This window comes from Didymosphaeria variabile, assembly GCF_027946475.1.
Source record: "Didymosphaeria variabile strain IMI 356815 chromosome Unknown scaffold_7, whole genome shotgun sequence".
Classification (NCBI taxonomy): domain Eukaryota; kingdom Fungi; phylum Ascomycota; class Dothideomycetes; order Pleosporales; family Didymosphaeriaceae; genus Didymosphaeria; species Didymosphaeria variabile.
In genome coordinates this window covers 2,014,809-2,037,909 of record NW_026611626.1, presented here as the reverse complement: position 1 = coordinate 2,037,909, position 23,101 = coordinate 2,014,809, and the positions used below count along the sequence as shown (strand labels likewise).

The 23,101-nt window shown below is 51.0% G+C and overlaps 7 protein-coding genes across 7 annotated transcripts; 4 read left to right on the top strand and 3 right to left on the bottom strand.

Moving 5' to 3' along the window:
- Nucleotides 1–304: 304 nt before the first annotated feature.
- Nucleotides 305–1,018, top strand: N0V89_009803 (uncharacterized protein; the record flags this gene model as incomplete). The annotated part of the gene is made up of 3 exons (XM_056218552.1): nt 305–363; nt 444–950; nt 997–1,018. 3 exons carry the CDS (start codon nt 305–307, stop codon nt 1,016–1,018), a joined length of 588 nt encoding a protein of 195 aa, XP_056067817.1.
- Nucleotides 1,019–3,741: 2,723 nt separating this feature from the next.
- Nucleotides 3,742–4,704, bottom strand: N0V89_009802 (uncharacterized protein; the record flags this gene model as incomplete). Its single annotated transcript, XM_056218551.1, has 3 exons — nt 3,742–4,310; nt 4,365–4,409; nt 4,455–4,704. The coding sequence occupies 3 exons, from the start codon at nt 4,702–4,704 to the stop codon at nt 3,742–3,744; spliced, it is 864 nt and encodes a 287-aa protein (XP_056067816.1).
- A 1,121-nt stretch (nt 4,705–5,825) lies between these two features.
- N0V89_009801 (uncharacterized protein) lies at nt 5,826–7,419 on the top strand (the record flags this gene model as incomplete). Its single annotated transcript, XM_056218550.1, has 4 exons — nt 5,826–6,267; nt 6,454–6,771; nt 6,825–7,014; nt 7,059–7,419. The coding sequence occupies 4 exons, from the start codon at nt 5,826–5,828 to the stop codon at nt 7,417–7,419; spliced, it is 1,311 nt and encodes a 436-aa protein (XP_056067815.1).
- Nucleotides 7,420–8,822: 1,403 nt separating this feature from the next.
- N0V89_009800 (uncharacterized protein) lies at nt 8,823–9,777 on the bottom strand (the record flags this gene model as incomplete). Its single annotated transcript, XM_056218549.1, has 2 exons — nt 8,823–8,894; nt 8,965–9,777. 2 exons carry the CDS (start codon nt 9,775–9,777, stop codon nt 8,823–8,825), a joined length of 885 nt encoding a protein of 294 aa, XP_056067814.1.
- A 631-nt stretch (nt 9,778–10,408) lies between these two features.
- Nucleotides 10,409–11,861, top strand: N0V89_009799 (uncharacterized protein; the record flags this gene model as incomplete). The annotated part of the gene is made up of 2 exons (XM_056218548.1): nt 10,409–10,597; nt 10,659–11,861. The coding sequence occupies 2 exons, from the start codon at nt 10,409–10,411 to the stop codon at nt 11,859–11,861; spliced, it is 1,392 nt and encodes a 463-aa protein (XP_056067813.1).
- Nucleotides 11,862–11,972: 111 nt separating this feature from the next.
- On the bottom strand, nt 11,973–15,436 carry N0V89_009798 (uncharacterized protein; the record flags this gene model as incomplete). The annotated part of the gene is made up of 6 exons (XM_056218547.1): nt 11,973–12,413; nt 12,506–12,516; nt 13,047–13,324; nt 13,378–13,565; nt 13,615–14,202; nt 14,255–15,436. The coding sequence occupies 6 exons, from the start codon at nt 15,434–15,436 to the stop codon at nt 11,973–11,975; spliced, it is 2,688 nt and encodes an 895-aa protein (XP_056067812.1).
- Nucleotides 15,437–17,924: 2,488 nt separating this feature from the next.
- On the top strand, nt 17,925–22,435 carry SMC4 (Structural maintenance of chromosomes protein 4; the record flags this gene model as incomplete). The annotated part of the gene is made up of 3 exons (XM_056218546.1): nt 17,925–22,157; nt 22,215–22,340; nt 22,391–22,435. 3 exons carry the CDS (start codon nt 17,925–17,927, stop codon nt 22,433–22,435), a joined length of 4,404 nt encoding a protein of 1,467 aa, XP_056067811.1.
- Between the last annotated feature and the right edge of the window lie 666 nt (nt 22,436–23,101).

Genomic DNA, 23,101 nt, shown 5'->3' with positions numbered 1-23,101 from the left:
CGGAATCAAGTTAGCGCGCTCGCCCATTCTTTGTCTCCGCGACGTAGCTGCGCGCGTCAACCACACGGTAACCAGATCCTCGACAATGAACGCTTCTGTATCCGATATAGCTCGCGATGCATTCCTCAGGCTGTGAAAGACTTCCGCTCGCGGACGGGGTATATGAGGATGCTCAAATGAAGGCAAATTCCCTTCACTGCCCTGTTCGACCGACCTAATCGTACCTCTCGTGACCTGTCACGACCTCACCCAACGCCCGTCTTCGATTATTAACTTTGGAAGAGTATTGGTGTTGGAGGATAGAATGACACGCATCCCGACAACGTTGCCGCCGCCATACACGGTGAGCGCTGGAACTCTGAGGTAAGTCCAACATTGTCGAGCGAACCATACAATTTCACAAAAAACCACATCCACTTTAAGACGGGCTAACGAAACCCCAGAACGACTGCCGACCACTTCACCAGGACGTCCGAGATCCTCGTTGGCGCGGGCTCCAAATCCACTCGCTTCCTCCTGCATACCTCCCTCCTCACGCAGCAATCGCCCTACTTTCGCGCCGCTCTCACCGGTCCCTTCCTCGAAGCCACAGACCAATCCATCCGCTTGGACGATATCTCCGTCGAAATCTTCGAACTCCTCGTCACATGGCTCTACACAGGCACTATCAAGCCTGTCCCCTTCAAAGATGGAAAACCCGCCTACTATACCATGCTCCACCTGTACATCCTCGCGGACCGCTTCTGCTTTGAAGGCCTGCGCAACCATATTGTGGACATGATGGCAGATCTCGCGGACTCAACGAATAGCGTGCTCACACCTTCCGACACGAGGATCTTGTACAATGAAATTGATGAGGGTGCGAAGGTTAGGCAGCTCGTGCTGGACTTGTTTGCGTTCAAGAAGACAGATAAGCTGCTCGCGACGCATACGGATGCTTGGCATGCGAAGTTCCTGAGGGATCTTTGTGTAAGGCTGAAGAAACCGTGTGCGCAGACGATGCAGAGACATCGGCTGAGGGGCTGGTTGCCGCTGAGTTGGCATGCTACGCGTTCTTGTGAAAGCTGTAGGGTTATCTTGCCGCCCAGGATTGGGGCGGTGGGGTGTGATGAGTGTTGTTGTGCGTGGTGTATACGATGTTATGAGGAGGGGGTCGGTGTGCCGAGTTGGGAGGATGGGAGGGGTGGTGTCTTGGAGGACGAGGAGGCAAAGGGCGTAAGGAGGAGGAAGGTGTGTTATGGGAGGAGGTGGGAGAGCTGTAAGCCGTGGAGGGGGAGCAGGTGTGTGGTTTATCATGAGCACAAAGAGACGGAGGCTTGTGGGGATTTATTTATGGGAAGGTGACGAATGGGGCTGGTGATAGGTTGTGGGGCTGCATTTCATCATTCCGTACGTGAACTCGGTCGCTTTTCTCTGCGTGCATAGCTTTGAACTTGTGAACCTGTCAACCTATCTGCCGCTTGTAAAAATTCCCTTTCTTCTATTCGGCTGCTTTTTTTTTAAAGCCATCATGCCTCCCACCGTCATGCTCACAGCTCTGTTCGTTATGTTAGGGAGAGTCCGGCAAAGGCCAAGACGCATGTCCGACCTCCAGTTTTTGGGTGAAAACGAAGCGAGCCCAGAAAAACAGGCCACTACTTATTGTATCTGCCCCGTGGCAAGCGTCGATTGTCGCAGCGTCGAAAGAAACAGATATGTGGCTTGGTGCTTTGATCCTGAAGGAGAGAACCCAAGTCATTCTAGCGTCTCGAAGACTCCTCTCGCAGCGCCTTGTCTTTTGATTTCACTTCCTGCTTGCCAAATCGCATGTCAGACCAGAAGCATGTTTCCTTTCTCATTAGTGGAAGAATCTGATTGACGGCTGAAATCGGTATACTCACTCATTGATCCACAACAACATGTCGATTTATATAGAGAGTTGGTTTCAAGGCAGGTTTTAGACAACACGCTCCCTCTCAGCAGTCAAAACCGGTGAACATGGCATCTCAACCAAACATGATTGGCTGTGATGGACCAATAAGAGTGCACCCATGCAGTGACAGCTGCACTTGCGGACCATCTTTCCGAGCGAGCTGCAAGTCTGGGAGGGGCACATCCTGACCTTCTAAATCCACTACTTCTGGTGCATACAAGCTTGGGTTTTCGGGGACGGATAGATTTCCCTCCGCTGGCATTCCCGACTTCCGTTGATTTTGTACTCCATTCCTCAGCCTTACGTTCGAAGCCCATGCGATCTCCTGCTGGCCGCATTGAATCATACCCTTAGCACAACATGAGCGCTATAAGGCGCTGTGAGTGTTTCTACTCTGCTGGATGTTACGTTGAAGCTAGACAAATTCGCATCCACTCTCAAAGGTGCACGCAGGACACTTACCAAATACATGTACGAACTAAACGACATTAACATAGTAAGTTGGGAAAAAGGATAGCTCGCTTCTATCTAGCTCATACACATTCCAGCTCCATGGATCTATCAAAGACTCCACATCGAACGTGTAAGGCCTTCAAGACTTTACCCTGGTCTACAGGGGTCGAAAGACGATTGTCTTTGACTTCTGTAACGAGCCCGTGCATAAGATCATCAATGAAGCGGAGTCGACAATCAACAGCATGTACTCTTTGAGTAGCATGTCGCGACTCAAGAAGAGGCTTAGGCTTCTGCTATTTGCACTTGGGAGAGATGTTATTAGGGGCCTGAAGAAAATCCCTTTTCAGTACGCAAGAGATGCACTGATGATAGCACTCGCAGCAGCAACGGACTACAGAAGCAGAGCTAGCAATTTGCTCAGATAATGATTATATAAGTCCGGGGTGAAGGGGCTTGCTTGTGTACTTCCAGAAGGTGTTTTTGCAACGCTGACGTGTGTGAAGTTCTCGATAACTGCGAGCATCCATGATTCAGATGGCCGAGGCATTTTTGGGATCAACGTTATGTGAGCCATCAGACAGACAATTTGATTCGGAAAGGATTCGACGAATAACTTTCCAGGATACGGAACTTCTCAAAGACTACGGGAGTCAGCTAGAAGAGAAAGTGAGAGCTCTCGAAGCTGGCCGTGTGGCCAATTCTAATTTAAGCGACAGCAACAACGCCGATGATTCACCGCATCATACTATAAGACAGCGCTCGAACAGTGTTGTTGAGTTGAGAGAGGATCGCAAAGGAGGCGTACCATCGAGAGATCTAACGAAAATCCGTGGCGTGCAGGAACGCGTAGAAGACAGACCTGTACCCACTTTCGAAAACGACAGTCGAAAGAAGATCAACTGCAAGCGTCGATAGTAAAGATACAGCTCCTATCAGCGGACATGCAAGTAAAGAGGCAAGGACGTTCACACCGTCTTGGGAAAGCTGTTCAGCCATTCCACATAGGAAGGCATGGACAGACGCACAATGTAATTGGCACTATCCACTGAGCTACCCCTCGAGAAATGACGTAAAGACGGGCGCCACTTAGAAAATTGACAGAATTAGGGTTAGTGTTAGCACGAGTGACGAGGAATGAGGAGTGGGCAGCATGGCCGGCATGTAAGAGTTTTTTTGGTATGAAGAGAGAGGGCTGCGGGCTGCTAGAAAAACCTCTCCATTCTGTTGGTGCGAGCACTCTAAGTACTATACACATCGTCTTCTTGGACCCAATCTCTTTACCATATTTTCGCCATATTCTGTAATGCGAATTATCACTCAGACCGTCTAATGGGATCGAGACATCGCTACGACGTTTCCTCTACTGCTTGCCGTTATGCATAAGGATTCTTGGAGTACTTGACGATCAAGCCCGAGACCTCCTTCGGCTTGCTCAGCATCGAAATATGGTCAGCATCAAGGTGCTCCACGGTGAATTTTGCACCTGGCTGATCAATGAAAGCCTGCGCCCACTCAGGTGTAACAGACTTGTCTTGGCTCCCGACCACATATACAACCTCGAAGTCGCCCGTGTAAGGTATGTATGTCGCAGTGGCATTCAAGGCGTCAAACGAGGAGAAGTCGAGCTTGCCGGTCCAGTAATCAGCCTCTCTCGGCGGTAGAAGATTGTAGAAGGCCTTCTGGGGTGGGAGAGTAGGGTCGCCGTCAGCTGTGACCTTGCCCGTATCGTCGTGGTAATTGAACAATGCTGGAGACACGTCGTGTATGTCTGGTTTGCTGGCGGGATGCTCGACCTCCTGAATGGTGGGAATGTAGCCGGCAAGGTAAATGAGGCTGATGATACGACCGCGACCTACGGAGTCGGTAGCGACGGGGCTAGCTGATGAGGCCGAGTAGCGAGGAGCGCCGTTGACGGCCTCTCCAATGACAGTGCAGCCATAGCCTGATGAACGTCAGTTTCCTTTCCAAGTCTGGCGCGCTGTCCTATCTAGCTTACTGTTTCCAACCAGGACCACGTCCCTACCGGCGTTGAGATGCTTGTCTGAGCAAGGTCAGCAGTTGAATCTTACGGTTCTGAGATACTTACAGAGAACCGACTTGACAGCGTTTGTATCAGCCTGTCGACCGACCAGGTGGCCGACTGAGGGTAGAGCAACAGCGTCGAGGAACTCGTAGTCGGCTTGAGCTAACTGACGTGTCACCTTCCCGAAAACCTCAGGCGAGTGGAAAGCTCCGGGGACCATGACTACGGCCGGCTTGTTCGAACGCGCATCTGCGGCCAAACCCAAATTCAGGAAGGCGCATAGAGAGCACGAGATGAGGAGGGTGAGCTGCATCTTCGCAGGGTGTACAGCGGACGTGGTCGAAATTCGTTCCTGAAGTGCGAGCAAACGGATGGAAAGATGTGCTGGAGAGACTGGCGTGGCCGTCTTTTTATACCAGGTCTAGTCAAAGTGCGTGGCCGGCGTGAAGGTGAAGGTGAGATCGAAAAAGGATAAGAGCCATGTCTACGCGCGAAGTAAACTGCCATGGTGGAGTCAAGGCTCCCGATTGCGCCTTCTGTGATAGCTCTTAGGCCGTGGAAGCAGCGCCATCAGGGCGATAGCGTAGTAAGCCCATTCCTTGACAAAGGATATGCATGTGACTTAGCCAGCCACAAAATTGAAAGCGAAGAAGTTGTGATGGCGGATTCTCTGTGCTGGGCCCTAATAGGCGGGAACGAAAGATGTTCCTGTGAAGCATGTAAGCCAGGGCGATACGATGCGGCGTAGTCAGTCCTGGGTACAATCCCTGAGCCCGCAGACAAAGGGAACCTACGGTAGCGAGCCACGCATGGGTACGAAACACTACATCGAGGGAACAAGTACGAGTCTCGGGGGAGACATAGTGTGCACTGTCAGTACGTATATCTCTAGGGGTTTCCATGACGTAAGACAGCACATTGAGGCACGCCGTCCACTGCCCATTATAGCATCTATTCCCCGAATCGACGAGACGCCGAAGCGTCGTGATCGGGCTGACCAGAGCAGCCACGGAGGACCCAATCGGCTCCGCTCAGTCATGTCCTTTTCTTGGCCGCTGGGTTTTCTCCATATGTACCTGAGTAATATTTGCCAGTCTGGCATCCGAGCTAACCCACTGCAGCGTATTGTATTTCTTCTGAAGTGGCCTGCCAACGTCAGCACCAATAAGAGCAGCTGTATGACAACTTTCCTGGACAAAAAGGTACCTCCTCCCGGACATGGGTCTACGGCGGGTGCGGATGGCGGAGATAGTGGTGGACGCTACGGCCGGCCAGGACCACGATGTCTACGGCATCTCGGGTACACACTGATTCCTATATAAGTGACCGACAGGTCCTTCTCGACTGTAAGTCTTCATTCCCAGGCACAATATCTTCTGCATATCCAGGAATCACCCCCCAATCTAGTACTCTGTAAAGGAAAGAGGAGAAAACATGCCTTTCATCACGCATCCTCTGTCGCCCGACAACCTCCCAGTTGTTCCGCTCTGGATCAACGGGGCTGCACATGCTGCTTCTGAAGACGACAACCTCTTCCCCGTCATCTCTTCCGTTCAAGACAAGCCTGTCCATTACGCCGTCTCTGTTTCCCCCAAAACAGCTGCCCTGGCCGTCGAGTCTGCCGCTTCAGCCCTCGTTCAATGGCGGAAAACAACGCCTGCACATCGCCGAGCACTCATTTTGAAAGCCGCAGATGTACTGGAAAAGAAAGGTAAAGAGGTGATGCAAGCACAGATGACGGAGACGAGCTGTGCGGAAGCATTTGCACAGTTCAACTTGCGATCTACGGAATGGATCCGAGAGGTTGCATCTGCGACGACTGAATTGAGAGGCGTTGTGGCGCAGAATGCGAGTGGAGAGGGTGGAGAAGACGTTGGTGGATTGACGATCACGGTCCGAGAACCGGTGGGGGTTGTGTTGATCATCCCACCGTAAGTAATCATCTGGATAATCCTACTCATTGGGTGACCGAATCTCGGGACTAATTGTTACAGATGGAACGGTGCAGTGATACTCCCCGTCCGAGCAATGAGTATGGCACTCGCAGCTGGCTGCACTATAGTTGTCAAGGCCTCAGAACTCTGCCCTCTCACACATCACTTGCTGCTCGAAGCATTCGAAGAAGCAGGCATTCCACCTGGTGTAATAAACATGATCCAGGCCCGGAGAGAGGACGCTGCTGCCGTTACTGAAGCAATCGTCGCGCATAAGGCACTCCGAAAAGTAGACTTCATCGGCAGTGCCGCCGTGGGTAGCAAAATCGGTCAGTTATGCGCAAAGTATCTCAAGCCTGTGTTGATGGAGCTTGGTGGAAAGGGTCCAGCATTGGTCCTTGAGGACGCCGATCTGGAACAGGCGGCGAAGCTTTGTGCTATGGGTGGTAAGTCATCTCCCGGTGCCCCATATAGCATAAGAGGTATTAAACGTTGTCAGCGGTTGCGGACCACGGTCAGCTCTGCTTTTCTACAGAGCGGATCATTGTTCATCGAGCTATCTATGACGATTTCGTGAAGCACCTCACCGCCGTGTTCTCGCACATACCTGGCGCCGGCGACGCTGTTACCAGACAGTCTGCGAAGGCAAGTCGAACCACCGAAGGCATAGGACGTGCAAACTTTTTTTTGTCGTATTCAATAACTTGTATTAGCATGCCTATGACGTTCTCAGCGATGCAAAGGAGAATGGTGCTACCTTCCTGGCCGGCGGTCTCCAATTCATCAGCGAAACGAGCCTTAAGCCCACCCTCGTCACCAACGTCTCGCGCAACGCTCGCATATTTGATGAAGAGACATTTGGGCCATCTGCGACGGTATACATGGCCCAGAACGACGAAGATGCCGTTGCAAAGGCAAATGATTCGGCGTACGGACTGAATGCAGCGGTGCATAGCAGGAGCTGGGAACATGCGTTTGAGATGGCAAAGCAACTGGAGTATGGACAGGTGCATATCAACAACGTTACCTGTACAGATGCTCCTGGAGTACCGATCAAGGGTGTAAAGGGCTCTGGTTGGGGGAACTTCCAATAGTATTTGGGGTATTGAAGAGTTCAGCGTTCAGAAGTCTGTGTACTTTCACACTACGGGAGGATCAGGCATGCTCGCCAGGCATTAAGCACAGAAGGATGGTATGAGTGAAGTTTTAGCAAGAAGTGACTCGCGGTAGTTTAGAAGGCACAATCATATAGCGTAATATAATAGTGCATATACGAGCCTACAAGAGACAAGCTCAGCGGTTACCTTAAAGAACGGGACCTACCGATGTACCTTATGAAGGCGTGTGTAGGAACTAGGATCATATTCCGGAGCACAACCGTAGAAAAATGTTGGCGATGAGGGTAGAGTTATTCGATCAATAGTCCTCTTAGCCGCACCTGTGCCGACCAAGGCAATACCGAGGAGAGTCGTGAATATGTATGGTAGGTTGGTGATCATTCGAATCGTCTATGCGCCGATAGAGAGCAAAATATCTAGCAATTACTATCGCTAAGACTCGGAGCCCTACCACCACGATGTGGCCAGGCACAAATTAATAGCTATCACGAAAGTAAGAAGATCTTTCCAAACCAGAACAGTCCCCTTCGGGCGAATAGGGTCCTAGATAAGCGGAGATCTCAAGAAAGAATCCATAACCGTCATTCGAAAGATGTGGGTCATCTAGATAGCCAGCCGTCCTCTATTTCACGGCAAGGAAGCTCAGTAAAAGCCAATCTGGGTGTCCCATAGCGATGGCGTTTCTAATTTTCCATGCGTTGTTGATCGACTGCGCTGGCTTTACTGGAACAAGTTATATACGCCGTACGGCAATAACTCCATAATGTGTTGGTACGTATTTCCTATTCAGTAGCTCAGAAAGCGCGCTGGGGGAACTTAGAAGGCATGTTTCCTTTGGAGGATTGGGAAGGACAGGTTCCTGGAAGATAGCATAGCGACCAGGAATTTTATATCCGCACTCAGCCCGTGAGAGATGTATATCAGGCACAGCTCAAGCGCAGGTGCTATAGTGCTGCCTTGCTCAAGCATAGTATGAGAGAGACAGGCGCCATGGGCCGAAGTAAAGCTCAGGTGGTCTTTCTTGAAAATACGAAGGGCAGTGCAAACGTGACTTGCAACCTCGCCTAGCGCTTGTATGCGCCCAGCTGGAGCATGTTTGGTAGCTCGGGGCCATCGTGAATTTCCCTGAAAAGCGAGAGAACTATAGAAAGTTTCAACGTTTGAACAAAGCACGTTGATGACACAGACGCGGAACGGGTGGTCGGTGGGCAATATCGCAATCGTTGGGGTTTAGTGCGGGTGTATGTTCAATCATCAAATCAGCTTTCCAGATTCTCCGTAATCTTAGTTGCTGGCAGATGTCCAAAACTCTGGACGCAGGATGTTCCATTGCTTCTCTGTAGAGAATTATCCAAGGGTATCTGCCACGCTCATCAGCCTCACGACGGCTCTTCGAATCCATAGCGCACGGTCATCTTGATGCTGTCGACTTCGCATCGCCATTGTGGGTACTACTTGCTGTCAGCAACTGCCGTTATCTCCAACCCATAGCACAGTGAGGTAGGAATTCTGGCTACTCACCTTTGCTCTTGCCCACACTAGGACCGAATCACCCTCCTTCAAGACATCAAAGAAACGCTCACCATTGCCAGTGCCCTGGTTGCCTTCCCAACCGTCCGGAGTCCACACCACTCGGTAGTCGATATTTTGCCGCTCTGTTACCTTGTTCCCTTGCAGATACCACGCAATGGGCAGCTCATCTCCCTGTGGACCGACTGATGCACTCACAGGCCGTTCATCAACAAGCCTATGTCCCATAGGTAGCAAGTGGTTCTGCAACTCTTGTGGGTTATCATACTCCCTATCCCAGAATGGAAGCTTGTCCAGGGCGGAGTATAGCGGACCCGGTCTGAATATAGATACCTCCAGCCAAGACGAGGTCTGGAATGTGCCGATTGTGTTTTCGCTCGTCCATCCTTGATCTTTGCTCTTGATTTCGAAGTCGATCTGTTTGACCTTGAGCACCACATTAGGTCCAGAGATGCGGCATATAGTGTTGCGACTGAAGACTTCGGCGGGCAAGCAAACGCGCGCGCTAGTAGCGGAGCCCATAACTGCCTCAGCCACTACTCGGCGGCCTTCGCTAACGAACTCAAGAACAGGCTCGTATTGCGCGTAGTCTAAGATTTCGAGGACCAGCTCCGTGGGTAGACCCAGCGATTTGAGCAAGGCGCGCGAGACGCAGATATCTGCGTAAGAAACTGTAGCCGCTATGTCACGTTCCTTTTGGCGACTTTGGCGAGGTTGAAACATGGAAGTTTGAGGTGGTGTATTGTCGCCGGGAGAGGTCAGGTAGTCGAAGCCGGCGCTCAGGAGGTTGAGGAGGCTGTCCATTGTCGGGATGTAGTGATGTAGTGTGCGTGAAGTGTTGTTGAAGGCGCGTTGTTGTTCCTTCACAGTGAACGCGACAGCCGGTGACGTCGGTCCTTCTTGAGCATTGGGCGAAGTGGACTAGCCGTGAACAGACTAATGCAATTCCAAGCGAGACGTACATCCATGGATTGCGATAACGCACCTCTGCGCGCTCACTTTGAGAATCCCCTTCTGATCTCCATCCTCTAATGCAAACACAAATGTCCGCAAGATTAACCTCGATGGAGACAAAACCTCAACGAAGGGGTCGCATCAAGATCCATGACTTTGATCAGCTACCACCTGTCCTATGGCGCATAGCGTGAGCTTGACCGGTGAAGCGCGTATGTACACTCTCCCTTGCATCGGCATATCAAAGCTCTAGGAAGGTACGTCTCGGCGACATGGTTGATTTAGGTTTCGTCATGCGGTGTTGTTGATCAGCTTACCGATCGTCACAGTTGGGTGGTTTTGGCGTTGCCAAGAGCGACCATGTCCGTCAGCACAGGTCCGGATTATACAACCCTCAGCCCTGCAGGGCTGTACGCGGTGTCTCTGCTAGCTGAAAGGCAGCATCTTCCCTAGGATTATGGTCTTTTTCCATACTTCCAATATGTTTCGAATGCGAGTTTCTGCAATCAGCCTCCTAGTGCTGTTCTTCGCCGGTTTTGCGCACGCAAAGATAGATGAAGATGGTTTCGAACCGGAGAACATCATACAAAGAGACGTTGTGATCGTCGGAGGTGGAGCGTCTGGTACATACGCCGCAGTCCGGCTTCGAGAGGACCTCAACACTAGCATAGTAGTGATTGAGCCAAAAAAACCGCTTGGGTGGTCACGTCGATACATATACGGTGCCTGAGACCAACACAACACTCGAGTATGGTGTACAATCGTACATGCACTATGGCCCAACCGTTAGCTTCTTCGAGCGCTTTGGCATCGAATTTGGGCCATTTACATCACGACGTCTTACAACGATCAACGTGGATGTCGAGACAGGCAAGAGACTGGATTATACGCCACCAGCCGCAAATGAAACCACGGAAGCACTTAGAAAATGGCTGCAGTTCGTGGAGAAGTACAATGACTTAGTCGAACCAGGCTTCTGGAACTTTCCTCCGCCAGACCAAATACCCGCAGTGTTCCTCACGCCATTTGGCGAGTTTGTACAACACCAGAAAATTGAAGCTGCGGTACCTCGGATCGTCACGATCTCTGGTGTAGGTGTTGGCAGCCTGCAGATCCTCCCAACTCTGCAGGTAGTGCAAGCTTTTGGGCTCGCGGTTACCAAAGGCGTGGTAGAGGGTACCTTCATTCAACCAAAAACCTCAAACAGTCTTCTGTACCAACGCGCATACGAGTTGCTCAAGGAAGACGTTCGACTCAATTCTACAATCCACGAAACGGAAAGAGACCACTCAGGCGTCCGCATTGTCGTCAAGTCCGGAAGCGACACCGCTAAGACACTCATCAAAGCTAAAAGAGCCCTCTGGACACCTTTCCCAAGCCAGTACAACCTGAAACCATTTGGACAAGACGAGAAGGAATTTCAGGTATTCAGATCTTGGGTTCCGGAGTGGTCCTATGTCGGTGTAGCCAGTATACCCTGCATACCGGAGAACTCTTCTATTCAGTATCTACCGAGGGAAGTGGAACCGTCTAACCACCTGGCCATTCGACACTATCCGCACAGCCTCAGTCTTGGTACCACTGGTCCATCTGGCCTTGATCTGTTTCGAGTGATGTTAGGAGCCAATTACTCCGTCACATACGAGGAGGCGGAGGAAATGGTCACTTCAGGAGTGCAGAAGTTGATCGCAGCTGGGACATTAAACTACACAGGCCACTGCGAGGTAGACATGAAGGCTTTATCAGCCCATAACGGAGTTCTTTGGCCACGGCAAGATGATACATTGGAGCATGGCTTTGTACAGGAGCTGTACAGCCTACAGGGCTACCGGAGTACGTGGTGGACTGGGAGAAGCTGGTGCGAGGAGTACTCGAGCAACGTCTGGGCGTTCACCGACACGGTCCTTGAGAGATTGTTGAAAACTCTGGAGTAGCGCGACAAAATGCCAACGCTCAACGGCAATAAAGTCCAAGTCGTCGTTCCGGTAATGTTCTGCAATTCTGGTCCTGTGCTTTACGGACTTTGCATGAACATAATCTTGACGCTACTCGCCATAGGAAGGAATCAACCTGCCTGTCCTTGTTCGTCGACCGGACAAGATCGGTTGTGTAGGCTCGTTTTTTGATACCGTCGCAGGGACGGGCGAAGGTTTTTCCTCCACGTTGCGCTCTTTACGCGCCAGTGTTTGCTTTTCCGGTGTAGGCGTCTCGCCTCTCGCCAACGTCTCGATACGGGTCCGGATCTTCTTCTCTCGCCCAGCAGTAGTCTTCAGGTTATTGAGTCTAGAATACATGCGCCAACGGTTGCCCTTGTTCAGTTGTCCCCACGTCGCCTTAGCTGCTGGTACTCTCTTCAATGCTGCGAGGTCCTTGTTCGCATGTCCATACAAGCTGTGTGTGCTTACGGGATCCAGGATGTTGTGGAGTAGGATCAAATAAGCACAGTGATTAATGGCAGAGCTTGCTGTGATCGAGCCGTCGTAGAGCTGGTATACATTTGGTGGTGGTCATTGCTGGGAGAGACACTCGAAACTTTTTTTGATGCAGAGCCAGTATCAATATAAACTTTTTGACGTACGTAGCCTAGATCTGATCATTACGCTTGTTCTAGAGATAGGCCATTTGGCCGTTGTATAGCACGAGTGTAACAAAAGAAGCGTCCACTGCTTTGTAAGCGAACCCAGGGGGAGGGCAGAAGCCGAGAATATAAGAGGAATCGGAGATAGAGTAGTTCAAAATGCTCTGCAGTCGATTTTTGGATACGGCATAGTTGCTGACAGCTGCTTAGACAGCTCAATACTCTCGACTGGATCCTGTTCCCTTCAGCTGTGATCGTCCAACAAGAACGTAAACACTTCATAGAATGCTTTTATACGGTAGTAAAGTACGTACATCCATAGTGATTATAAGTCCATCTCAACTCTATGTCTACAGGCACACCGCAAGACCTAGAACTGCGGCCACACCTGCCCACCCCAACCCACTCACACTCCACCTCCACCCAGCACCCTGAAACTCATCAGTCCCTGCCCTCGACGGCGAAGGTACGCTCCCAGCCTTCGTCTGTCCCCCTCCGCTGACGCTACTCTTATCACCCGTACTCCCCTGCACACACTTACTTGTGCCATTCCTGAACATGCGATCTACGACACCCTTCCACACCATTGTTACATCGTTAATCATAGGTGCGGTGTAAAACATGCGACAGTCAGCAGCCTCGTAAATGAACTCGAGCGGCGTTTTAGAAGGATCGTCGCGGCGGAGGTTGTCCTTCAGGTTGATGCCGCCAGCAGGTCGGTCGCCGCTATAGGCGGTGCGCTTGAACAATTGCTCTGCGAAGGCGGTTTTGCCAAGAGAGGTCTGGTTCCACTGGGCTTGTTGTTCGGGGGAACCGAGGCTGCGGTGATTGTCAGGAGTTTCGGATTGGTGAGAAAGTGAATGCAGGCTTACAAGTAGACGATCTGAGTGCGGATTTGTACATCGTCGTAGGAAAAGGATTGGGCGCCTTTGGTGCCCCCAATGCCTTGCATGGGGCCAGCTTTCGGCTGACCGCCGACAGTGATGGTACGGACGCCACCCTGATTTTTGAGGAGTTCCGAAACGATGGTGCAGGTTGAGGAGCACATGCCGTCGTGGAGCTTTTTCACATGAGCTCGGTGGCCAGGATTAAAGGAGAGTAAGGCTTACCATAACAATATCATTCGCATTGAAAGGCTGCGGTGTCTTCGTCTCATTCGCATTCTTTAAGAAGCCAATGACCGAGAAATCCGGATATGTATAGCTCACCTCGTCGGTGAAGTTGTATCTGAGCGTCGTAGTGAACTTATCAGCATTGACCATCACAGGACCGAACATCTGCTCCCAGCTACCGAGTGCTTTGTTGTTGATGTCAAGTTGGTGCTGGAAGCTGAAACCACTCGTAAACAAGGAGATATCGCTCATAGTGAGCTGCCCAAAAGCCTCTTTGAACGCCATCGGGTTGCTCTGCGCGAATGTCTTGTTGGCACTGAAGTCCCGAGTCATCTGACCCACAACGTTGAGAGCATCGTTCGCGCGGAATCGTGTACCCCCGAATGGATCCTGGTCGGCTTGCGGGAACACCTGCTTGAAGGAGTCATAGCCAAGAATTGCATTACCTCCGCCGTTTCCCCGAAGGTCGAGTATCATCTTGGTCTTGCCAGCTTTGACTGACATGCGGATGAAGTCGCGCATAATATTCTGATAAAGCTGAACATCGGGCGATTCGTAGGAAGGCATGCTCATGACAGCAACGTCCTGGGGGTGTGTGTGTTAGTTTTATTCCACTTTGACGGACGAGGGAGCTCACATTATAGCCAGTATCATTGATCCAGTAACCGCCAAGTGACAAATTCGGATGTATGAGCACCGCCTTCGGATACCCAACATGCGACGGTTTAGGCTTTTGTGTTGGGATAGTCGTGTTAGTACCATTGGCGGCAGTGGTAGTAGCTGTGGTCGTTATGGCAGGACCGGAGCAGAACTTCTTAAAAAAGGTCGCCCCATCGGTGACGCCCGTAAAGTTCCCAAGAACAACCGCTACGTTCATGTTGGACTTGGCTGTACCATTGGCAAAGGCCATAGTTGTATTGGGTCCTTGATACATGCCCGTTCGGAAGGATCCAAGGAAAGATACACCGGAGGCAATGAGCGCTTGGCTGGGGAAAAGGGCATTCCAACGTGTGTCTGCATCGTGGAAGTCGGCTTGTGTAGCGACTGTCTGCAGATATTCCTCAACTCCTATACCATTGATTGTTCGCACTGGGGAAGGTTTGAACGAGGTGTTGTTCTTCGCAAGCTCGAGGTCTCGGTAGGCATAGATTTCTGGCAATTGACTCCCATCAGATGAAACAGAGACAAGTTCTGTTCCAGCCGGGCGTTGGAACTGCACCACACCGGCGAGGATGTCAGGTTGCCACGCAAGATGATTGTCATAAGCGCGAGTAAAAAGCTTGTTCAGCTCTGATTGAAAGTCGTACTCGTTGTTGAAGCCATTGGCGGCCAACTGCTTCTTCATGCTGTCCATCTCTACCATAAGGTCCACTGGCTGCTCTGTGTATTCCGCTGGCGGGTTTTTCAGAAATGCAATATTACTTTGCCACTCAATATACAGCTTCAAATCATCGATGAGCTGCATATTGCCTTTCTGATCCAACGGTACCGACTGCAGACACTTGACTGCCAACTCTGCCGGGAGGACCTTTCGGCTTCCTGAGGGAATGGCTTTTACCGCGCTACTGACAGCAGCGCATGGTTCTGCGAGACCTGGAGTGTTTGGCATTGTGGGTGTAGTGGTCTTCGGAGGTTGCGTTGTATTTGAGGATCGAGTGCTGTTGTCGACTGCTGCAGAAACTACATCGAAGGTCGCCATGTTTTCCATCTCGTCGATGTCAATGCCGGGACCTTTCGGCACTCCGTACAACATGTATGGGCTCGACTTGGCCGCCGTGAGGCCGAGCGAAGCGCTTAGGAGCACTATGATCGGAAGCATGGTTGCGAGTTTAGGTACGGTGTGTAGTAAGTGGAACGTGTATCCAATGGTTCAGTAGAATCTCTTAAAGCCTCCTCTTCTCGCGATCGAGCTCGGGAATAATTAGTATATTAGTTGTCTATAGCGGACCGGCGCTGTCAGTGCAAATGGTATCTATAAGGAAGAAGTCGACGCGAGATCTATCGCTATCACAATTACAAAGGATAATAACAAAAGCAGACTCCGCGCAAGGCTATACAGTGCAAGACCCTCTACGCAGAACAACAGTACCACCCACGAAGTCGTAGAGATAGCGAACCAAGCTGTTATTATCAAACTCAGTAGGCATCCGGGTCCTGAGACCGTTCCCATAGATAAGGTAGTTTAGCCTGTAGCATGAGCGTCGCATAGTCAATGCTAGAGCTTGCGATGCGCAGCTAAAACGCGAAGTCGGATGATACGAAACTCTATACGCGCCATCGCTATGAGCGCAGCAATAGCAGGAGAATCAAACATCTTGCGTGAGCCCGTCGAGGGCGCCACACAGCTACGACAGGGTCGCATTGCGATATATCGGATGCGCTGCATCCATGTTTTTGGGCGGGCTTGGATATCCTTGGAAAGGTAGTGGTGAGGTGGTAGGTGTTGGACGATGATCGCCACTTGAAGCACAGCGACTAACCCTTTTGGGAAATTCAGCCATGATAGCGTGGGTAGAGATCCCAATCAGGGTATCTGAATTCCCAATCGTCCTGGGGTGCGAAGTGACGGGTCCACGACCCTTTTTATTCACTACAGTGACGTGTGGTTGTATCTGACCTCCGCTGAAAGAACCGTTGTACTCTACGAGAATCTCTGCATCTCTTCAAGGCTTACAAATTGCCAGCACAAACAGACGAAGATGCTAGTTGAGGGAAGCTTGGAACGATTGCACCATTATACGACTCTCATAGGTATCGGATCATCATGCCAGAAAATCCGATTCGTAGTGTCAAAGTCTCGTGGTGTTCTGTCCTTAGTGCTATCACTCTCCTAACTCGCCCGCGTCTCATATCTTTCACAAAGCTGGTCTGCAAAGTAGTCTAGGTTCGGAAAGCACACCGTGATTTGAGTTTGGGGAACTTCCGCGTGCTGTGTCATCCGAAATCTAGACTACTGCGTCGCTGCGAGCTAGGCATACGCGTAAATGTACTAGTAATCGCAAACAATTTCAACTGGTAGGTAAGCTACGACTGTCGGCATTTGTCTCAAAAGCTATGGTTACGAAGAAATCCCAACCAGCAGTATTTCACAGACTGCCTACCTCTGACGCATACCACTCGTGGCGTTGTCACCGTGCGATGGACGGCCGTAAAGGTTGTGTCAGGATGATTATAGCTATATTCTGTATGTTAAATCTAATTGCACAAGATCTCTCCTAGTTCAGAGGCGCCATAATATCACAGGAGCAGATGGTTGTGGGTCGAGCGAAATTCCTGCTTTGAGTTCGAGCGTCTCCATATAGTCCAAGCAGAAATAGGACCAAGGCGTGACACACGCGATGGATGTACTCGAAAGCTCCGTAGTTCATCAGTCTCGTCATGGACCCAGTCCGTAACAATCTCATACAGAGTGCTCCTTGGGGCAGGTGGTATTGCAGGTGGAGGATATGGGGTAATGTAGATAGAAATCGTGCGGGGGAAGATCATGGATGCGGTGGGACTAATTGTGCACTGGTATAGCTCCGAGGCGAAGTGAGGCTACGATTGCGGTCCTTATTGGGCTACATGTTGAGCCAGAGAAAACTTTTAAAATGTGGCATTCCTAGCGGCGGACTTCGCGTACACACAATATAGAGTGTGTTTGTGCTCGCGTAGATTTGACTCTCAAAGGATACGGTATGACTACGCGGGTGTAGGTCGGCCGATGCAACCATCGAAGCTATACTGCACTAAAGAATCAAGTAGAAAATGACGGTCGACTGGACATGTGAATGGGTAGTTAGCACTTATTTGACTCTCGTCTAGTAATCTGAAGCTCTAGCTCTTTCTACTCATTACCTAGGTACGATCAACGTGAAGCCTTCAAGCCTTCAAGCCTCTGATCGCTACTGTCACCCTTGTTACAGGTGTAATTGCTGCGCCCGTCGGAGTTAATTCATCCTCAAGAGGCTCATCGATAACTGCACAGAGTTGTTGTATCTACTTGGATTGCTTTGCTTCAGCTGCTTCGTCCGAAAGTACCTAGGCAATGGCCCACAACTGGTGTGTCACAGCTCTTGCAATATCACAAGTCATGAGGCGTTGAGTAGGAAAGGTTGAATGTCCTCATGGCGCAACAATATCACACGCTACCATTGGCACTCCGGATGCATCTGACGTTAGTCTCAGCGGGCAGTCGAGAGAACGCGACGTGACGGCGTGGGGCAACGCACGTGTCTGGCGCGATGTGATCCGTGCACAATGTTTACCAACAGCACCACACAAAGACGGGAGCGCACCACCGACTAACCACACTCAAAGCAGCGAAAATGTCGTCCGCCTCGCCGCGGAAGTCGACGCGGGCTGCCGCGACGCGTCGAAAGGCGCCCATCATTGACGACGACTCGGAAGGAGATGAAAACCAGGCACCGAAGCAAGAGGCGGATGAGCAAGACGACTTTTCCCCAGCACCCGCACCACAGAAGCGAGCACGAGGGCGACCAAAGAAAGTTGCTGGCGCGGCAGCGACTCCAAAGCCAGCAGCGACACGAAGAACACCACGGCAACCCCGCGCAACGGAGTCGGTCGAGCCAACAGAGTTGATCGAACCGACACAGGTGTTCAACCCACCCACGGAGAGTCCCGCGAACCCCACACCGGCGAAATCACCACGGAAGCGCATAATGGCGGCGAGCAGCCGCAAGTCGCGCGTATTGGTAGCGGAAGATACGACGGTGGAGGACTCAAACTTGCCTACTCCACAGCCGTCAGAGCCGTCAGAGACGCCGGATCAGAGCTTGCTACAGTCGGAAGCAACTGTGATTAAGTCTGAACCTCTTGAAAACCCGGAACCCGCTGCAGAAGCTGAACCCCAGCCGCCACCCGAGCAGCCTACTATCGTGCCTGACGCACCCCTCGCAGATATCACCGAGACCGCTGCCAACGAACACATACCCGTGCCGCGGTCACAAGCCGATTCCGACGCCCGACCCGACGCTACAATGGCGTTTATTACAAAACACACGGTGCTGGAGAAGCCAATGGACATTGTGGTGCGCAAGAGGCTCGCAGGCATTCCTTCGACTCATCAGTCGGATATTCCACAACAGCGAACCGTGATCGAGTGGCTAGTCCTGACCAACTTCAAGAGTTACGCTGGGGAACAACGCGTAGGACCTTTCCATCGCTCCTTTTCCGCCGTTGTGGGGCCAAACGGATCGGGCAAGTCCAACGTCATTGACTCGTTATTGTTTGTATTCGGTTTCCGCGCGAGTAAGATGAGGCAGGGCAAGATCTCAGCTCTCATTCACAACTCGGCCGCATTCCCTGACCTCGAGTATTGTGAAGTCGCAGTGCATTTTGAAGAAGTCAAGGATCTCCCTGAAGGAGGTTGCGAGCTCATCCCGGATTCCAAGCTGATCATTTCTCGGAGAGCCTTCAAGAACAACACCAGCAAATACTACATCAATAATAAGGAATCGTCGTTTACAATAGTAACCAGCCTGCTGAAGGGACGCGGTGTTGACCTCGACCATAAGCGATTCTTGATCTTGCAGGGTGAGGTCGAATCGATCGCACAGATGAAGCCAAAAGCCCAGGGTGAACATGACGACGGCCTCCTAGAGTATCTGGAGGATATCATTGGCACATCCCAATTCAAGACACCTATCGAGCAAGCCATTACCGAGACAGACGAACTCAATGAAACTTGTCAAGAAAAGGAGCGACGGGTAAAGATCGTAGAGAAGGAAAAGGATGGCCTCGAAGACAGGAAGAACGGAGCTCTTGCCTACATCAAAGATGAAAACGAGATCGCAGTGAAGCAATCGGCACTCTATCAAATATACGTTTCTGAATTCGATGACCACATTCATGCGACCAGCGAGTCTGTGGTACAGATGCAAACCCAGCTGGATGACGAGCTCCAGAAACATCAAGGAAACGAAGAAGGCATTAAAGAGCTCGAGAAGCAGTACAAGAAGGGTTCAAAAGAGTGCGAGCGGTTAGAGAAGCAGGCCCAGGAATTGCAGAAAGAGGTTGCTAAGATCGACAAGGAGACTGTCAAGTTTGAAGAAAAGAAAAAATTCATGACCGGAAAACAGAAGAAGCTCGAGAAGACAAAGGAAACCAGTAGGCATGGCATTTCTGAGGCTACGACGAATGCGAGACAGTATGCTTCTGATCTGGAGGGCTATGCCGAGGATATGGTAACACTAGAGGAGAAGATGGCGGCCGAAGAAGAGGAGCTTGAGGCTATCCGTGCCAGCCTCGCAGGCAAAACGCAGGACCTATCAGACGACATCGCAGCGAAACAAAAGTCTCTCGAACCTTGGACCGCCAAGATCAACGAAAAACAATCTGCGATCGCTCTCGCTCAAAGCGAGCTTGACATCATCCGCGAGAAGGAGAACGCGGGCGCAAGAGGCATTACAGAGGTAGAAGCCAAAATCGCTGCCTTGCAGGAAACCAAGCAGAACAAGCTCGGTGAGCTAGAAGAATGCAAGGCGGAACATAAGAAAGCAGAAAAAGAAGCTCAGAGAGTGCAGTCGAAACTCGATCAACTGACACAGCAAGAGCCTGTGCTGAGATCCAAGCTATCTGGTGCCAGACAGAATGCCAATGAAGCGCGTGCGAGCCTCTCGGAAACTCAAAATCAGGGCAACGTCCAGGACAAATTAATGAAACTCAAGGACCAAGGACGTATCAATGGTTTCCATGGACGACTGGGCAATCTCGGTACTATTGACCACAAGTACGATATTGCCATCTCAACAGCTTGTGGTCAGCTGGATCATTTCGTTGTCGATTCAGCTGAAGTTGGAGAGCAGTGCATCGACTACCTTAGGAAGAATAACCTTGGCCGAGGCACCTTCCGTCCGCTCAATCGTCAACAACAACGGGACCTTTCACCTATTGAAACACCCGAGAATGTACCACGATTATTCGATCTAGTCAAGCCGAAGGACGACAAGTTCAAAATTGTTTTCTACAATGTTTTACAGGATACACTTGTTGCAAAGGATCTTGATCAGGCCAACCGTGTTGCATACAGCGCAAGACGGTGGCGTGTCGTCACACTTAATGGCGAGTTGATCGAGACAGCGGGCACAATGAGCGGGGGTGGCAATCGTGCATCGAAGGGCAAGATGTCATCCAAACTTGCGGCCGATGTCACAAGCACTCAAGTCGCCAAACTTGAACAAGATCGCGATGCCCTTGAACAGAGCTACGCTGAGCTTCAGGAACAACAGCGGGACCTAGAAGCGCAGCTTCGCAGCTTGAATGCGCAAATACCTCAGCTGGAGACAAGAGCTCAGAAGTTCGCCCTGGAGTATGAGAGCTTCGACCGAAACATTGCTGACTCCAAGCGACGGATCAAGGAACTCAGCGCAGAACAAGCCTCAGTAAAGTCGGATAAGGCTAGAATCTCGAAGCTCGAAAAGAGCATTGCTTCAGCTGAGAAGGAAGTCTTGAAACTGCACGCGGAGACTGCTGAGGTAGAGGCTGAAATCAAAGAGCTCCAGGAAAAGATCATGGAGATCGGTGGCTCCAAGCTGCGAACCCAGAACGCCAAAGTTGCTGATGTAAAAGGCCAAATCGACTCTCTTGCTGATATGACGTCGAATGCAGAGGTGTCAAAGTCAAAAGAGGAAAAGCAGCTTGCCAAGCACGAGAAGGCCCACGCTGATGCGGTCAGGGACCTTGAAAAGCTTGCACAGGATGCCGAGAAGATAGAGGAGGACATGGAAGCACACAAGCAGAGCGCCGCAGGTATCAGACAACAAGCTGAGGAAGCCCAGGAAGCCTTGGAAGCGACCAAAGAGGAGTTACAGGCTCTCAAGACCGAACTTGACGACAAGACGGCTTCACTGAACGAGACACGTGCCGTTGAGATCGAGATGCGCAACAAGCTCGAAGATAGCCAGAAGACCCTCAATGAATTCACGAGAAAGCAGCTAGCATGCCGTGAGAAGCTGTCTAAGCTGTCGTATCAAAGCATCAGTGATCTCGGGGGGGATCAAGAACAGGAGGGTGCAGGTCTCACCGAACACACCAAGGACGAACTTCGGGACATGGATAAGGACGAGATCAAAGATGAGATCGCCGCTCTCGAAAAGAAGATTGAGAACGTCACCGTCGATCTCACTGTACTAGCCGAGTACCGCAAGCGCACCGAAGAGCATGCGGAACGCACTCGCTCACTGGATGAGGCTGTCGCTGCCCGCGATAGTTCGAAAAAGAAGCTTGACGAGCTCAAGCAGTTGCGCTTGGTTGGCTTCATGGAAGGGTTTGCTATCATCACCTCAAAACTGAAGGAGATGTACAACCTCATCACCAACGGCGGTAACGCGGAGTTGGAGTTGGTCGACTCGTGGGATCCTTTCGCGGAAGGCATCAACTTCAGCGTTATGCCGCCCAAGAAGAGCTGGAAGAGCATCTCGAACCTTTCGGGTGGAGAGAAGACGCTAAGTTCGTTGGCGTTGGTTTTTGCGCTACATCACTATAAGCCGACGCCGTTGTATGTAATGGACGAGATCGATGCTGCGCTGGATTTCAGAAATGTAAGTCTGGCGAATGGCAAGGAGACCCTCCCGAGAATGCCAGGCTAATGTGCATAGGTCTCCATCATTGCGAGCTACATCCAGCAGCGCACGAAGAACGCACAGTTCATTGTCATCTCGCTGCGCAACAACATGTTCGAGCTTTCCGCGCGTCTAGTCGGCGTGTACAAAGTCAATCATATGGTATGTGCTTCAACCCTTCTGTCTCTACAGCGTCACTAACAAGCCTACAGACAAAGAGTGTGACGATCGAAAACAAGGACTATATAAAGAGATAGCATGCTTTCCTTACCATGCTTCCTCTGGTAGCGTCGGCGTTTTGGGTACATGGAAGTCGGCGTTTAGATGGGGTCACAGCATTGGGTATCGCACGGCCTAGATGGCACAGCATGACTAGTCATGATGGGAATGAGGGTTGTTGGGGTTGCTTGGAATCACGATATCCCCTAAATGATGTTGTATATTGCAACGATACGATATGAGATATGCAAAGGCTACGTTCGCGGGCATGGTGACTAAGTAAGTTGTCGAACATGAAGGTGCATAAATGATGCGTTAGCCACTAGCTCTCAGCTGCAGCATCCCATACTTGCTTGTCTGTCTGGAAGTTCAGGCATTCTGACTGTTCTTTGCACAAACACCCGCACATCGAAATTTGGGGTGTTAGTGCTTGTGGCCGTGGAACTGTCGCGCGCTGCTAGTAGGTGGACTTTTCTCTCAATATATCCTTGCAGTGATCAGTAGGGTACAGTGCAACACTGCGGGTGAAGTTTCGAATTCTCCAGAAGACTTTGTTGTCTTCAGCTTCAACCGTACAATCAAATGAGAAATCCAGTGTTTGTCCACACAGCAGCAAGCGAATGCTTACGACGTGCGTGCCGTGGACCCGTAGTCCGAACTACTGGCACTCAGCCACACCACGCCTTGACTACACAATTACCGCA